The 19,306-nt window shown below is 33.6% G+C and overlaps 1 protein-coding gene across 1 annotated transcript in view; it reads left to right on the plus strand.

Moving 5' to 3' along the window:
* LOC138331730 (atrial natriuretic peptide receptor 1-like) overlaps nt 1–19,306 on the plus strand; it is a 36,877-nt gene that overhangs the window by 3,707 nt on the left and 13,864 nt on the right. Inside the window, exons 2-11 of the mRNA XM_069279486.1 lie at nt 7,302–7,403; nt 8,013–8,176; nt 11,043–11,295; nt 11,817–11,962; nt 13,199–13,354; nt 13,625–13,760; nt 14,494–14,588; nt 15,264–15,390; nt 17,071–17,173; nt 18,707–18,797. Of these exons, the coding sequence (XP_069135587.1) occupies nt 7,302–7,403; nt 8,013–8,176; nt 11,043–11,295; nt 11,817–11,962; nt 13,199–13,354; nt 13,625–13,760; nt 14,494–14,588; nt 15,264–15,390; nt 17,071–17,173; nt 18,707–18,797 (1,373 nt within the window). The remainder of the gene's footprint in view (nt 1–7,301; nt 7,404–8,012; nt 8,177–11,042; nt 11,296–11,816; nt 11,963–13,198; nt 13,355–13,624; nt 13,761–14,493; nt 14,589–15,263; nt 15,391–17,070; nt 17,174–18,706; nt 18,798–19,306) is intronic.

The following is a 19,306-nucleotide window of genomic DNA, read 5'->3' on the forward strand; positions in this document are numbered from 1 at the left end:
AACGGCGTGTTGTAAAGATATCATCACATTGAAATTAAGTTTATGAAATGTGAACGTCTTAATTGCAGCAAATGCTTATAGATCCCTTTGTCGACTCTAGTATAACAACCGTTTAGTTTATTTGGCGAAATCAATTTCCTTTCTATAAAGTAACTTTTGAAATGGTTAAGTAGCTTTTACAAATGGAATCTACTGACGGTATGTACGGAACTCATATTTGTCTTAGCTTTTTCCCCTGATATTCTGTCGCTTATTTGTCAGAATACTAGCAAAACAACAATTTACGAGTCAACAGGAATACCTAAGATTAGCGCAGCTGCAATATTGTAGCTCTAAAAAGACTTTTAGACAAATAATGGTGTCGTCTTTAGAGCTACAATTGGTCCTATTACTGCTAATGGAGCAAAGGAATGATTGTACAAATCATTATTAAAACTTCTCTATGCATATTATTGTACTTGTTTTATATCACTTACCTAATAGGCAATAATACTGAACCGTATAAAATATCAAATTCACAGCGAGACATTTTTTTACATATAGGGATTGGATTTCGTTTTTATGTTAACCATGCTTGTATGGAGCAATTCCTCTAAGAAATATATTCTATATATTCTTAGAGGAATTGCTCCATACAAGCATGGTTAACATAAAAACGAAATCCAATCCATATATTTACACTCACACGACTTTTTATTTATATTTTATGCAATAAAATCGTCATTTGAAAGTGACGTAATTATTCAATAAAAGTCGGTCAAAAGTGGGAGGAGCTTACTCATTTGAACAGCGAACGGTGACGCTTCACGTAAGGTAGAATTATTCATCCGCGACGACAAAAAAAGTTCAACATTTTAGTGTAAAATAAACATGACAAACAAAGTAAATTTCAGAGATAATTTTATTTAATCAGATCAGAACTTTAAATATATATTCAATTTTGCTAAAAGTTAATATATAGCGTAATAACATAAAGAATTTGTACACGGCCACATGTGTGAACTCGGTGACCGTTATTGTGCAGCGAGGCGAAGCTGACGCACGCTTACACACTTTAGTTTGCCGAAGTTGGCAAAAACACCGGTTTTCAAGTAGCTCAATGTGTTTGAGATGTCGTCTGACTTGACGGTATTACATCCTTGGGAGCCATGTGATTATATAATCTACGCTTAGATCCATATCGCCATCGATAGATGAAACAAATTCACTTGTGTTCGATGGATACAATGTATTTGTGGTGACGCGGAACTGTCAACACGTGGATTATTAGCGGTGCATGTTTTATAATACACATGATTAAATACTCAAAGAACAAAGACAAGAGGATATGTTTATAACTGACCTCTATCAGAGGGTCTCACACCCGTCAACCCCAAAGGCTCGATCGTAGGACGAACATAGGCACAGAGGTAATGTTTACATTTGACACCCATCATTTTTAACAAAAATGAAAGCACGTCGCCCCGGTCGGGATATTTTTCCGTTTCTTTACTAAAATTATTTACAAATCATTATTAAAACTTCTCTATGCATATTATTGTACTTGTTTTATATCACTTACCTAATAGGCAATAATACTGAACCGTATAAAATATCAAATTCACAGCGAGACATTTTTTTACATATAAATATGATGGCCTTTTCCAAAGAAAATTATACGGCAAGTCTACAAATTATGAATTTGACGTCTTATGCGTAGTAAAGTAGATATTCAAAATGGCCGTAATGTTAATGTTTTGGATAAAAATTATATATAAATGCATGTATAGTCTTCAAATAATTGGTAACCTACGAAAAAGTACAGAAAATTGCCCGAGTGATTTTCTGAGGCAGTACTCCATTACGACACATATAGGCACCAACTCGTACCCGACCGAAAGGTATATAGTAGAGCGGTCACGTATCATGATATATATATATACACTTTTTATCGACTTTATCGACCTAGTAATAAGTAGAAGTAACAAGTGAAATATGTGCATACAACATTCCACTAGTTTACACGGGACAATACCTTAAAGTTGTATATCTTGTAATTTTCACCATCACGAACTCCCATAAAACATACAACGTGCGAATATGAATGCTTATATATGATGGTTCAGATCCTTGAAAACACCAGAATACTATTGACACAGCGGTAAATGTCGCATGTAATATCACAAGTTTTGAAAAAACCGCCACAGTCAACGCCATGTTTCAAACTTTCGGAAAACCGAGTTGCATCACGTGACCGACATCGGCGATACCCGTATAGATCGGAACCTCCCGAGCCGTATCACGTGCTCAATATCGGCAATACCAGTACAGATCGGAATAGATCGGAACAGTTCGGATACTTCTGAGCTATTTTAAACGTGTACAGGATAAAAAGTTTTTTTACTTTTGTAATTAAAAATACTTCCAGTGCTGCAACTTTATAAAAAGTAGTTAAAGTAGAAAGTTTAAACCTCGGGTAGACGGAGAAAAATATGTATAACACTTAAAAAGTTTTCACTATGACAAAAAGAGCGAAAGTGATGGACCATACACCTTTAAGCGATGATTGCGGAGTTTCCTTTGAAGACTACAGGAGAGAGACGACGCCCAACTTTCAACCACAGTGTGTTATAATCCTATGTTGCACCCCGTCTCTGCATATTACAAAGTTACTTTTTTGCGAGTAAGTATTCTTTGTGACGTCATTTGTTTGTGAGCGAAACTCGCACCGTTTTTTAAACATGACGTTAAACTCGAAAACATGTGACTTAACAATCAATACCAACCAGAAAAGAAAGATAACTCTGTAACTCTGTACTATACAATTACTTCTGCTCATCTGAATATGAAAACATACATATTAATAGATATGGGAGTCGATATTAGTTTCCACTTTTGGATCATTTTGTCCCTCCAATGTCGACTAAATAGTCGATTTCTTCCATACCTAACATCCACTCGTCGTACAAGCTATTTCCTAATAGTTGAAGCCCCCCCCCTTCCCCGACACAGATTCCATCATGCTGCGCAGACTGACGGATAAACTTTCAAAGAAAAGGGGACATTAAAGGCCCACTACCTTTCCGAAACGTCTTTAATTTTTAAAATGGTAACGTAAAAAGAGATTGATAATTTTGTAGGGTCCCAAAGGTATTAGTTTACCGTTAATACTACTTTAATTATCATCACCGACTGAACAGTTAAATTTAAACAGCAAAATGAATCTTTAACTACGCAGGAAATATTGTATTTGCTTAGTGTTTTAACCTCCCCTTAGGTCATTGATATATATTTTCATACGCTATTATTGTTTGTAAGAAACTTTCAATTTTTGTTAAGGAATAGCAAATGTAGTGGGCTTTAAGGAAGACCCCTATTACCTCTATCGAAATATACACTGTATCGTTAGATACCAAAAGAGAAATTCATATTTATTTTTCTCTCTTCTCTAATACCAGTACAATACATGGCTAATTAAATCGGATAATTTCAGTTATATAGACTATACTTTTACTATAGACTTGGTATGTAAATATATTTCTTTCCCACCAATAATGAAGCGTAAAGGAAAATCTCATCGCGTGTAGGGTTGGGATTGTGGTATGGAGGTGTATAAAGTGTTTTCAGGGAGAATTTTGTGGTTAATCATTTTTCAGTTTTTATATTTGCACTGGCGTTTTGCGACATACTGTATATATTTTTTAATATCTAGAAATTATTAATGCCGTTGTGGATCAAACGGAGGTCAGTGGATTTCATTCTTAATGAACACGTCATATGATCCCATTTGAACATTTATGATTATTCATGATGTAGTCTAAACCAAACAAGCAATCACATCTTTACACTTAAGGAAGGAACAACTCCTGAGGCAGGTGTTATGGGTAGTGTATTCATTGTCCAACACTACACTTAAACAATGTTCGAGGGTAAATGAGTAGTGCCCCTAATCAACATATTAGAATCATATATATTCCATGTATATTCGCCTGTAGCATATATCAATAAAAGCTTTGTGTTGATAGTGAACGAACATGTCTACTGGTGGGGACACATCCATCTTATTTATCTGAACAAATTAGAGTTCTGCCCAGTTATCCTCATAGCAATGCCTTTTATAGATACGTGAGGACAATAAGGTCATCATGTTATTATTCTAGTACCTTTGGGGATTATCTTACGCCACTCGTGACGTAGAAACGACTTATTTTTCCAGTACCGTTGCTCTTATTAAAGCCCTATGACTTTTCTCTATGGAAATGATTAGAATACTTGTGTATTGATATAGAATATTCCATATCAAGTTAAATGGTATCGGAAGCGAAAATACCGTACAGCCGACCATTTACGAGGAACATTGCTATGATCGCGAAAATTCGATCCACGAAATAATAAGAAAAGATTCAATCGTAGATACCTTTAAAGCCAGATCGCGAAAATTTAGAACCGCTTAAATTATTTTTTTTCTTTTTAAGATCAAATCGCGAAAATTTCCGAGGGTATATACTTCTGTGATATCCATATTTCAATTTCTGCGGGTTCATCTTCCTTGACAATTTGCCTTTGTACGACTCCATGTGTCACAGGGATCGCAAAGAAAGTAAATATATATATTAATAAATAACGGATAAATAGAACAGAAGAAGACGACAGGATACTAGACTTAGTATCGCTTTAATTAGTTTTTCTTTTGTCTTCCGATGTAAACATATACGTTTATAATTGCTATTAAATGTCAGGATATACACTCATTAATAACAATGTATGAGAAAGTTGAACAATAAATCTATAGCCTGGAAGTATGACTTCATCAGCGTAGCTAAGGAACGAAGTCAATCCAAAGATAGATTGGTTGTAAGGAATACAAATTTATGAAAACGATGACAGACACTAGTATAATGCCTTGACACAGAAAGACACAATATATTGTATAACTATTCAAGAATTTACCGATCGCCAGGTTTAACATAGCCACGCCTCGTGCCAGTAAAAACACGTGTACCTATCCAATGTCGGGGCAAACATCGTACCATACACAATACAATGCAAAGTCCCATGCGATTTGATTAACAGCTGGCGATCCGTCAATTGACCTAACTTTGATCTTGACGTTACTTGACGTAATATTTTGGAACATCAAAAAACTCTCGTAGGAATGCATCCGTGTTTAAATGTGTATTTTTTTTATTTTTATTTTATTGGGGGGGAGGGGGTTGGCTACTGTATATTGATGTCTGCATGTGGTATCCCGGAAGAATTCCTATACTTACCTACGTCATTATACAATTCCATCTTACCAAAATAAGGATACCTTTTCTCATGGGGCCACGATGGCCGGTGATTAATATGTTCCAACGTATCAGCTCTATCCGTTCATCTCTGGGTTTCGATTTAAGTTCCCACGTTGGATAGTTCCCAGGTACCTACCGCAGGTCGATGATTTTTCTGCGGATAATCTGGTCTACTTGTCCTTCATCTACATTGTACGTCCCGATGTGACCCTGGATGTTAAAAGCACATTGAAAAAAATATCAGAGTTCCCCTCATTTTGCTTTTTAAGTCAATTTTTAATGGCATCATTTTAAAATCATTTGACAAACTGCACTTCACATGCATAATGCATTGTCTAGATAACAGTGTAGTCTTCAACAAATAATTTTACATCGTCATAATCGTGTTGCTACGAATATAGCGTCGGACACAAATAGAATAATTAATGAATTTGTACACGTTTAAGATTCTGAGACTTGATGAGTCGATTATAATTTTACAAGAACATGACGCCTAATAAAATGTAATTTCCTTAATGCAAAGTGATAAGACTTATTATGGTCTTCAATGGGATTTCAAATTTATTGATATATGCTACAAAAGGTAAAAAAAATCATCTATTGTCCTACATGCTGAACATTAGAATTAATAATACCAATTAGTAATGCACTACGCTTTGGGAATGGAATCAAAGCAGTTTGACATTTTATTTAATAAACCGAATAAATCAATAAGGAGCAGACACAACGATAGTGATCAATAAGTTTACAAATTATCAAAGATAATCAGTAGACGACACGAAGACAAATGAAATATTTACTTTTGTCACTAAGCAATTTCAAATTATCACAGAAAATCAGGAAATACATGAATTATTTATTTTTTTCTTAGGGAAATCTGCAACTTCATGAAAATTCACACCTTTTGAACAAAGTGATAATCTAGTTCGATACCTTTGTTTGTTATACGTTTCACATGATTACAAGGTAATCACTGGACTGAAAATAGGAAAAAAATCATAAAATTTAAAGATGAAATCGTCATACGTGAGTAACATCATCATTTTGATTTCCTTACCTGGAAGGTTTTATCAGTGAAATCTATAGTGGCTTATCGATCATCTCCTCAATCGAGTCCACTCTGAGACGTCACTAGTTACAAAAGGTAGTGATATTGTATAATATTACAGAGTTAAGATTGATATAGAGAACCCTGTTCGATACAACACAAGAATATAAGCCGAGAAATAAAAGACTGTAATGTAAAATGTTAGCTAATTAAAAGGACATCAAAACAATAAAGCTTTTATACGTAACTTTAAAACCAGACAATGTTACACAACGTAAAAACCAATTAGGTGTAATAGAAGGCTTGTCTGTGAGATAACAAGCTTGAGAGTTACATATAATTATATTTTTGATGTCAGAGATTAATAACAATATTTAGTATCAAATCTATTGAGTAATATTTAAAATGACTTAATGTCACTATGACATTGTCATAATTACTATATAAGCTACACAAGCTGACAGCCAAAACGTGACTATTATGACGTCAACCGATCGCCCTCAAAATGGCCGTTCCATCTAAATCCTCGTTTATAAACGGTTTTATTTTGGTATAACCTCAACAACTTTAAAGAATAAAGTTCCGAAATTACTAAATAATATAAATATATGCATAAACTATATTTTGTGGTACATACAGTTAATATAGATTCTACAGTTTAGCAGGCGTTATAAAGATTTTCTGCAAAGCTAATTGTTAAATGCTTGATGGAAGAGCGCTGTTACAACCCACTTTGAAAAAATAACTTACTATGAAAATTTGTTTGAAAGTGCGTTGAGTTTGCACCATATTTAACGCACTTTCAAACATTGTTTCAAAAGGCGTTATTTTTTCAAAGTGATTGTAACAGTGCGCCACCTATCAGTCATATATTTTATCTTACATTTGACTTTTTGAAAAAAAAAGTGTGGTAAAAAAAAATTGAATTTTTTTTTTTATCAGAATTATTTGACAAGTTTTGCTTGTTTATTTATTTGTTACAGTGTACGTTGCCTTGGATGATATCAACACAGACGGACTACTAGCTAACATCAACATACACGTGGACAGAGTAAACACAAAGTGTAATGATGTCCATGCCCTGGGTAAGTGTATAAAAGCATTATGAAATCCACGACATGGGTGGAGTTACACTAAATGTTATGATGTTTTATTGTCTTTGTATGTAAAATTAAAATATATTTAAATTATTTTTCACGACTTGTTTATTGACTGAACATCCGATTGTACTGAGATCAGGGACAGGCTTATATAGATTAACTCAAACTGTATGGAATTAGGCTGTTCGTTACAAAATATCAAATGATAGTTAATGATTTTAAATATCTGGACATGATCCTGATCATCTACACGCTATGAACGTCAATTGTATAATGCTGTATCGTCATGATAGATAGTTTGCAATGCTAGTTAAAACGCACTCATGTGATTTATATAAGGGGTTGGTCATAATAAGGTATTCATGCAGAAGAGAAAAATGTCTACTGTTTTAAGTGGATGTGTAATAGAAACGATGTTTGAAAATACTACTTAAAAACATTGTTTAAAATCTAGAATGCATGCATTTAAACTTTCATTGTCGGCTTTGAAATGCAAATTATCAGTCAAAAAACTACAATTTATTCATAAAGTTATCTTTTTTATCCACATTAGGCATGACCAGTAATGAATGTATTCCCTTTTATCAATATTAGGCATGACCAGTGACCATTTGCACCTGAATACCTACCACGGTATCATTGGTCCACAGTGTTCCGGCGTGTGTCGTCATATCGGAAGGCTAGCCGCCTATTATAACCTCCCCTGTATCACAGGTGTCTGCCAGGATACGGAAATGCTCAATAAAGACACGTTCACGGTACTTTGCTTTTCTGTATTATTATATAATATGAATGAGTTATTCCGTCTTTGGATATTACTGATTTACCTCCCTTGAGGGTAGGTATCCATTGTGACGTTATTATTTTGTGTGCGCTTTTCAGTTTTACACATGACGTCACAATTTATATCTACTCGCAAGGACAGATAACTCTCTAATTTGCAAAAACAGAATCTGTTCCTATCAGTTGGTTTTGATTGTTAGAATGTGAGTGTTACGTCATACTATTCAGAGATAATGACGTAATTATTGTATCATGTTATCGACGTCACAATTAACACCTACCCGCAAGGGCAGATAACTGCAATAGATACAAATTAAATATGGAAATAAGCAAAACAATTATTCGACACTACCTATGATCCCATAATAGCAGTGTTCGGTATATGTTTGTATAAATCAACTGGAATAACAGGTCATATTTTGCTTCTTCTGAAACCTGTTCCCAATTTCTTCTTTAATATTCAAATAAGGTTAAATAACCTACACCGCTGACAAATTATATTTTTCTTCATCAAAAACATAAGCAGACGAATTAGTATTTTTCTTCACCTTTGATTGCGCATGCTTCAAAGCAGAATGAATTATTTAATATTATTTTTGTGTTAATTAGACATACATAAATGTATATATATATGCGTTTAAATACCAATCATTGTTTAAATAATAACTATCGTTTATGCGCTGTCAGCGATGGGGCATTTTTAAGGTGAAAATCTAAAGTAGTGATGATGATTTCGTTCTGTATGTATTTGTACATTTATCACCACATACATGTATTTATTCCTAGTCGTTCTCTTGTAATTTCAATTCTCTGTGTCATTATGATTATTGTTTGACCGTTGTACTATTTTCTATGTTGAATAATTTACTGTGTTATAATATAGAGAAGATGTATAAACAGTGATGTTACCATTATAATGAACTTCATTTCTATCCCGTCACTATGACTACATGTCTTAACATTATATGTTTTTTGTTTTTCTCTCATACCTACACGTGTATCACTGACTGGTCTAGGGCAATACACTCATGCTGCCTCAGGCTGTATTGCATGACTACCCATGCAATCAAGTCTCGTGACGTCACAGTGTCAACAAACTACTTCTTTCGCGGTACAATTTAATTTTTTTCCAGAAATGAGGCTGGATTTACTTTAATAGATACTAACAACGGGATTTGCATTGAAAATATCTTGCAATGTCCATGTACGGAGAATTGACTTGCAGTTAGGTTTTTTTCGAATGTATTTCAAAATGAAAGAAAATTATAGAATTGAATTTGAAATAAAACGTCGAGGTATGAGAGAAAAATACTCTTTCATACGTGGATATTAAGGATAGGGATATGCTACCCTCAGGATCTACAAAATGTTGTAAAACCCTAGGCACACATCGGGTTTTACAACGTTTTGTGACCCTAGAGTAGAATATCCCTATTCTTTATATCCACATATAAAAGGACTTATAATTACCTGTAGACATGTGACCTACTTCTACGTTGCATATCGAATTTATCATCATACGATAGAGTCGAAAAATAGGAAGTCGATATGTATAGTATCATGTAGATCTACTAAACTATGTGATTCTACAGAAGAACTGTAATGTGATGTCCCTCAATGATCGTCATATCTGTTTGGTTGTGATAGTCAACATCTCTTTCTAGGGTGTTTATAGTCTGTTTGTTTCTAAAACACATAGGTCTTTCTGGTGTTGTTTCTTTTCTGGTTTTTTTCATTAAGGTTCTTTTATTTACATAGTGTTTTTATTTTGTCACGTTGCTAATGTGAGAAACCAATTAAAATTAACACTCTTTGAATTAATGCAATCATATTGGACAATTTGAAAAAACCCACCTATAATTGTAGGGGGATGTGACATGTCAAAAACATAATGTGTACACTACAATGATATCAATGAATATTCTAGTATTATCTAAGTATGTATTTCGTAGAAGACCAATAAGCGATGTTGTAATGTTACAAACTATCACTAGTTCTATGGTGTATAGTAATATGGAAGTTTATATAACGTCAACAAGTCATATACTATGAGTTCATATAAAATGTGCCATCAAAAAAGATTACTATTAATACCACCACTATGCAGATACCGCTGTGCGTTTGTGTATTTATCAGATAATATAATATCTATCGGCGATTTTTATATCAATGTTTGTAAATATCTAGACTAAATATAAACCATGTATAGAAATAACATCCTACGATTTTATCGTTCGTGAATGATACTCTCATAAATTAATACACTATAACATTTATTGGCGTTATCGTAAGCGCAATAATCTATCAACCCTATCCAATTACAAAAATCAATGTATCTCTAACAGAGGCCCATTCCGACATTATATTGGACACCTGAACGCCATTTTTCACATATGCTTAATAAAATATTTCGTTTGATAGCTTCATTTTCCCAGCAGCGCAGCGTTAGAATTGTGCCTGCTGCCCTCATCGCATGTAAAAGGCGACTCAATTCTTATCTTTTCTCTTCTTGACTTAAAAAATTGCGGAGATTAATTTTCGCGAACTGATTCAATCCAACACTACTTACTTTCAGTAGAAGTAAAATAAAATATAACGTTCGTGAATAAGCTTTTCAACATTTGTGAGATTAAATCCAATGCTAAAGATTATGTAAATGTACATATTTTAGCACTTTTGTATTATAACATTTGCGCTAAGTTATGGTGGTGCTAATGTTGTTTTCTGTATGTCGTTAGTGTAGTAGTAACTACGAATTTGTGAAACCATTATTGATGCTAAATTGTTCAAATTGTGTTTACTTCTAAAATTGATTCTCACCAATAAACAAATGGCTTGTAGACTCTGACAAGGCTCCTTGGAACATTTGACAAGGTTGGACACGCCATTAGAGGGGTAATGGTTCATTTTAAATGGAAGCGGATTGGAATTATTTCCCAGAAGCACACCGACCGGATATGGAAGTACACACGTGAGGCTGTCGAGGAGGTGGTTACTGATGCGGGTATGATGGTGGCAGTAAGTAAAGAGTATAACGCCGCCAACAACGACAGCCTCAGGACCATCCTGTCTGATGTAGTAAAAACTTCAAGAAGTAAGTTTTGTTCTAAAAAATGTTGATCTGTTTTTTTCTGTTGATGTTTAAATTCGATTCTATCACTAGGTGGGCGTATTCAACAAATGTTATCCACATGGTATAAACTGTTTTCGCATGGATGACATGATGAATTTTGATCGAAATATGTTTACTTCAGTATTATATCACCATTTGTCAACGTCATCAATGATTGAGTGACGTCATTCTGTTGTGCTCCGACTGACACTCCATATACAAACTGCTGTTAAAAGTAGACATGAAGTAGATCTAATGTGGAAATCAGTCACTTTTATTAGCCGTAGTACATTGTAGCTGTGAAAATTAATTTGAATTCAAATTGATGTTCAATTAGTAATATTTTATTTATCAGTTACTTGCAATTAGATATTTTGAGATAAATGTATGTTTAATCATGGTAATCTAGAACGAGTGTACGTGATCATAACCATGTTCCTTGGAATTGTGAACCTTTTTAAAAGCTTTAATTTATAAAGTAATAATTACTGTCCTTTTTTCAGTTATTGTTCTTGCTGTACGGGGCGAGACATTGAGACAGCTAATGCTAATTGCTCATGACATGGGACTGACTTCGGGCACGTGCATGTTTATTTCCGTATATTATTACCCATCCACGAAAACATTTGGAGATATTTCTTGGAAGCAGGTATGGTTTTATTATATAATTTCATGTGAACTGCATTGTAGAATAGCCTCTGTATCCAATTTAGTTCATATCGTATACGTTATTCTCTCATACATGCAGGTGTAAAACTAGCTGGTCTAGGACAATACACTCATGACACCTGGGATGGTATTGTATAGCTACCCATGCAACAACGCCGCGTGACGTCATCTCGTCAACATAATTACTTCATTTTTACATTTTTGTTTCCGAAACCAGGCTGGGTGTACTTAAAAGTTACAAACAACGGGATTTGTTTTGAAAATATCACGCCACTTCCATGTATAGAGAGTTGACTGGCATTCGTGTTTTTTTCGAATTTATTTCAAAATGTTGATATTTATAGTAGTAAAATTGCAATAAAACGTAGAGGTATGCGAGGTATACTATTTAATATCATAGGATATGAAAGATAGATATAATCTACCCTCTGTATAAAAAAATGTTGTAAAACCCCCGGCAAGCCTCAGGGTTTACAATATTGTGTGACCTTATATTCTCCGTTCTAATAGTTCTGCCAACACTGACCTACTTTATCAAGCTAACCATTATGCCGCTTTAAAATTATTTTCAGTTTAGTAATAAACGGACAAGAAATTCAAAATTTAAATCAGAACAGTCTGGAAAGAAACCAGCAATTTTCAGTTATTATGGTCCATATTTGAGCATTAATTAACATTTAATAGTGTCTTTTGTGACATGAAACAGGAGTGCAGACAATTTGATGGATACTCGATCGCAAGTGACTGGGGGTCTGTTGAGCATTATATGAGCGTTAAACACAATATAACGATTTTAATACTTACATTTGTTTTATTTAACTTTATTTTAATGACTTTGAAAATTGATAGAGCACTCATTTTGTCATTGCATTCATTGACGCCTAAATAGAAATAAAAACAAACATCATCATATGTGAAATTATTCCATATTTCGTTCTAGTATCTATATAAAATTATGGTGATATTATTATAATGTGAATATTCAACATATTCAATTTAATGTATTTTGTAATTGTTAGGTTGAAGATGTCACAATGGTGTCGCTGGTTTTATAGGAATTTACGAAACAAAACTATCATCGCTAGTTATCCTTTATCTTATTTTAAGTCTTTAATTCAATGTAGTCATGTAATCAGTATTATTCGATTTTCCGTAATTAAAATGTAACACGATTATATCAGTATGAGCGTTTATGATACATTTCTCTTTAATTCAGAACGACGAATACGATGACGTTGCTAAGACCGCATATACGTCACTGATGTTTGTGTCCTACCTCACACCACCGAATGACCTCTACCGGAAGTTTGAGGACGATGTTAAAATTAAATCCAACACACTCTTCAATTATACATATGATGCAGGAGAAGAGGTTGCTATATAAATTACCATTTAAAATTGTATAAGGGGTGCGGATATATTTATGTTGTATTTACCTTTAAATTTAGATTTAAATATGTAAACTATTTTTAGATTCACACATTGACATCTTTCAAAAACCAGACTAAAAGGCATGTTAGCTTTTTGTTATGTAATGGTATTTGTTAAAAGTATTCTTTTTCTTTTGAAACAAAATTTCCTTTTCGAAAATCCGAAGTCCCATATTCTTTCTTTGATATGAAACTGATTTTACTTGTAATAGATACCGTATCCTGCTGCAAACCTATATGAAGCGATGTACCTGTACGCTCTGGCTATCAACACGACGTTAGAAAACGGAAATGACGTCACAGATGGACGGGCGATAACTCATATACTTTGGAACAGGACATTCACAAGTAGGATATATGTACTATATTGTTTTCGAAATGCATACAATACAGGTGTCAGGTTTCAATAAAATATCACATAATCCACCTGATGTTTGTATGTGTCATAGTGTAACATAACCTGGAGCGAATATTATTGGCTGGCTATCCATGTGACATCATGGCTTGGCGTCAGTAAACACGGGCGTGACGTTAAGGCGTTGTAACAAAATAGCGGTTCTGCTGGATTTAAGCAACACAGTTTGACGTTAAGATTCTTTGGCATGTCTGTTGTTCTAGTTACATAATAAGATCATTTCATAATGTGATTTTATGAAACTCATCTCTAAGTTTTAATGTTTGATTGACATGGCTCGCTATTATAAAATCTTCTAATACTGTTTTCTTCGTTACATTTCAAATACAATGAACACTTTAATCCCATGTATCATTATCATTAAGATGATATAAGTAGCATTCCAATAGGCATGGAATCATTTATAATTTCCGTAACTCATAAATAGGTAACATTATAAATTATTATTCTGTTATTATCTACACGTGGTAATGACCTTGTAATGACCTTAACAGTCATTAGCACACTTTAAGAATGATACAAGATATGGCTTAACAAAGATTTATCATCTACGTCAATGGAATTAATTGTGGTTTATAAGCGACAGTTTATATATTTATATAGTAATGAAAGACATTGTTATCATTATTAAGCAATTACAGGTGTATATCTACTTCGTTTTGCCAGCTGTTACAGGAAACGTCTCATTAAATTCTATCGGAGACAGACAGCAAGGTTACAAAATCGAGCAGATCAATGGCGATGCAAACTTTAGTCTGAAGGTAAATTATATTGAACTAGCAATTTTCATCATTGTACGGTATCGAGGTTAAAATTAGGGAAATCGTGATAAAATTAATATGTAATCCTTTTCATATCCTCTATACTCCAGAGGTTACCTCGATTGTCATTATATCCAGCCCTGGATTATTTCATAGCAAAATTGAAGGCTCCGTGTATGACATCTGATTAGCAGGTTATGTGGTTCTTTAATGTACATCAGATGCATCGCATAACGGTGCATCGTGAAAGAAACTCATCGATTGTCTGGTATTGTCTTAAAATGATAAGCAAAAGAAAATGAATAAATTTCCTGTGGAAGATCTCCGAATTAGTTTAATCAGACACATTACCCATATGAAGTGTTAAGGCGATCCCATATTTTACTAACAAACGCTAAAGTTCGGGACATTTAATACTCTTTACTGCCTTGAAATTACCAAGGAAAATTTTTAAATGAATTAATATTAACTGTTGTGTCAGGCAATGCGACGTAAAATACGGCGACGTCATTTTACGCTATGATATAACATATTGTTTAAGCCATTGAAGATACTTCAATGTTAATGCAATGTATTTGTTTATGTTTGAGCACAATAGTCTATTATTTAACCTTAATATTATCAACATTTATTTATTTTCACTAAACTTGAACCAATTTGAACTGACATTTTCAGCAATTCGGCCAGTACCTGTCAGAAGTCGGGCACTTCGAGGAACAAGCTGGTGTTTCTCCTGTCTGGCCCGGGGGGAGTAAACCTGCGGATAGTCCTAGGTGTGGCTTCTTTGGAGAACATTGCCAAGGTAACACGTTTGGCTCCATTGAACAAATTACTGCCCAAGACGTTGTAGACCCCCCTCCCCCAACACACAGTCACTTAACGATGGAAATGGACAAATACTGAGAAGGAATAGGGACCCCTGCTCCATTCATTGTAATGGGACGTCAGTGAGCCTTTATTCGTAAATGAACTCTAAACAGGAGTTGATATTTAAGGTTTTTCCGGAGATAATTCATAGAAAACACATCCTGTAATTTAACATTAAAATTTCTTTTGTTTATTCGTGATCCATTTCAATGAAAAATAAATAACACAAAACATATATAATTGGTTGCTATTGTAGCAGCTTTACAACAAATAGGTCATTTTGCTAGTCATTCAAATCATCTGTTTGTTATCGGTTATTGCCTTTCTATAATGAAACGAACATTGTTAACAAAGCCTTTTACACAAAGGGACCTCAAATATAGGTTAATCGGTAGGTCACCAAGGGGTCACTGGAAAGAACGCTTTATAAATGATTCACGAAGGTAATAATTGTTTAAGAATTGGTCGTGTTGATAACAATAGCTCGGAATTGTAAATTAGGGTATTATAACCAATAATGGACAAGTAATATCAATTAACACTTAATAGATAAAAGGATCCCGTGTTAATTAATAATATACAGTTTCTTCACGTCAATTTCACGGATAATTAACATATCTATTCATCACTTAACATCAAATCTCGTGTTCAGCAATACGTATTTAATATTCTTATGGTTATAACCTTTAATAACGCCAACAATATTAGTGTCGGGATAATAACACCTAATATATTGGAATCTTGATACCATTCCTGGTTACCACCTTATGTATACAATGTAAGGTCGTGATCTCGGTTCTGGTAAACAACTACAAGCAGGAGCAATCTCCAATAGATTTTTTTTTTTTTTTTTTTTTTGGGGGGGGGGAGGTATTTATAATATTTATACTTTCCTTCATACGCTTTGAATTGTGTTGATAGCTGATACTCCCGATAAAAAGAAAACTGACAAATAGTAATCATTAGAAATCTTTTTATCATGCTTATTTTTATCTTTGAAGCCAAATCGATCTTTATTTTCTCGTATTGAACACTGGAATACATGGAATAAGTTCCTGTAAAAGCAAAATGAAGCACAATGTTCTCGGGTTTACAAAAAAACTATGCCAGCAGCTTCCGAGAAATCCTTTTATGAATGAATCCAGCATAGGTATTAAGTGTTGTTAGTTTGTATTGTATAGGCTGATGGTGAACATTTCCTGACGTGGTTCTTCCAGTGATTATTCAATACATGTTTAAAGAATATTTCATCATTGATTACATGCTTATAGAAAGTATTCCATGTCTCTACAATTCTATTGGAAAATAAGTCTTTGATAAGTTGAGACAAAAGTTTTTTTAAGAATTCTTCTTGTCCTAGAATTTATTATAGGAGCAGATATACTATCCCTATTCACAAATTGTTGAAGAGTTTGAAGGTTGAAGGTCTTAACCATTACGCCCCCACCCCCCTTAATAATCTGTAGTCGAGTGTTGGAAAACCCAAAGCCATACTACTTCTTTCTTGAAATTATAAGTTCTTAAACTATGATGCTTTTTGTTCCTCTTCTTTGGACGTTCCATTGCCTTAGCTACCATTCAGCTGCTAATTAGTAACCTCGTAATTCTATTCCAGGGTTGACGGAAGCAGATATTATCAGAATTCTAATTTTCACCTTTGTCGGTATCATTTTGTTGGTTGTCCTACTGAGCTTCCTCTTCCAACAACTCTACGTAAGGTAACTATCTGCTGACGAGGTTGTTTTAAAAAAAAATGTTATCATCAGTGCTCGGTTGTTCAAATGGTGATTAGCTTGTAATTAATTTATTTGCGAAAGGAGGGGAATTGCATTTTATGCTAATCAGAATATTCGATGACGTTGAGAAATCTTTGTTCTCAGCACAAATATTAAAGATTTTAATGCTAAAATGGAACAAATACTAAACATACTAAACTAGGTCACTGTGACCTACTTTCAAAAAATTCTGAATGTACTTAAGTTCACAAACCAAAGTACTTGCAGGCAAAAAACTGCAAAACAAATTATCTCTACTCTAATATTTAATTGATTAGAACTTAAACAATGAAAATGCGAATTATAACCCTTTGATCTTTGACCTCTTAAATTACCACGAGCCCAGCAAAAATCGGATATTATGAAAAGCATGCAACATGCAAAATATTTTTTGTTTTATTACTGAGTGGCCGTAAAATGGCCCCAAGTGATACCCCTCCTTTACTGATTATATCTATTTCAAACTGGGAAAATAGGTACAGAATAGAATACTTTAGAATTCTGTTTAACAAATGTCAAATTTGCTTTACAGAAAATTATTTTATCTTGATTTGAATATTTCTTATGAAATAATGTATGGCCTAATCGTCTTTTAACAACTGAGCCTAGGGGATTTAGTACATTTATCAATTTAACCAAAACGACTACTGCATGGTGGTATATTTTTCACACTTAGATGATGATTCAGGGTATATAAAAGTAATGTTTATCTAACATTATGCATTATATTACAATAATTAAGGTTATTTTTGCATAGTCTGAAAGAATTGCATATCGGGTGACGTTATAAAAAAAACAACAAAAAAACCCACAAATAAACCAAACGTTTTCACTGTAATTTTAAAATGCGGCACAGCCATTGACAATAGTAAACTATTGACAAAGATACGCCACAACTGAATTTGTTTCATAATAGAAATAAGTAATGGCAAGACCGAAGTGTATAATTAGTAACTCAATTTGTTATTCATATTAGATTATAAGCATTATTCTCAATATCAATTATGCGTGTGAAGTCAAATAAAAACGGCTGACGTTCGTTTTCATTGATGCGTTATCGAAAATAATAGTCAAATGAGAAAGCTTTCTGAACATTATACGAATGAGTAGACTGTTATTTCAACTAGCAAAAAGAACTCATGAATCGCCGAACGATAATTACAGGACATATATCGCGTAGAGTATAACTTTTCATAGCAAACTGTTGTGGAAAATATAAAAAAGAAACTCTACTGTAAACCAACTTACATTCGCGGCTACTTAATTTCGCGATTTCCATTTTAAAAAAGTTCGCAAAGATTAATATTCGCAGATTAAAAAATAGCTGGAAATTCCTATCAGTATCAATGATGTAGGTGCTAATTCGCAGAGATAAACTTTCGCGAAATTATTTGCATCGCGAAATTCGCGAAAGTAAATCGCACGTGAAAAAACAGTAATAAATATTCATTTTTTCACTACTAAAATTTCTTGCAGAAAAATGAAGAATAAATTAAAGGAGCAGTTTTGGAGAATTCACACAGATGAAATAACGTTCAATGCAACCTCTGTATTTACATTTTCATCGGTAAGGCTGGATGTTGTGACTGGACATGAAATCATAACGCAGTTTGTCATCTCAATCACTCCCTATAATAGTGGCTGAAAAACGTTAGGAAAATATCCTTATTTTACATTTTAGGTCACATTGCTTTGGCACAATTATGTTAACAAAGTTTGAAAACTGTTAGTGTTTTAGTACCAATCATACGATCGAGGAATCAAAAAAAGTTTGAACATATACATGTACATGTACGTGTGTAAATGCAAATGTCGAAAAGTTTCATTATTGATGTCACTACCGTGTCTTTGGGCAATGCTTCCGTGCGTATGATAACTATATAATGTTGTAAAATATACAGTTTGGCACATTCCGATGACGTTGCAATGTTAACATGTTGTTTCAGTACCGCTGTGTTGTTCGCTACAACATAGATGTCCTTTTTATATTTGTAACGCTTTCAATGCATAACAAAAGATATGGATGGGCAACGATAGTCTTTAATTTGGATAGGTTCAACCAAAACGGCATATTAC

The sequence above is a fragment of the Argopecten irradians genome, chromosome 9 (genome assembly GCF_041381155.1).
Source record: "Argopecten irradians isolate NY chromosome 9, Ai_NY, whole genome shotgun sequence".
In the NCBI taxonomy this organism is placed as follows: domain Eukaryota; kingdom Metazoa; phylum Mollusca; class Bivalvia; order Pectinida; family Pectinidae; genus Argopecten; species Argopecten irradians.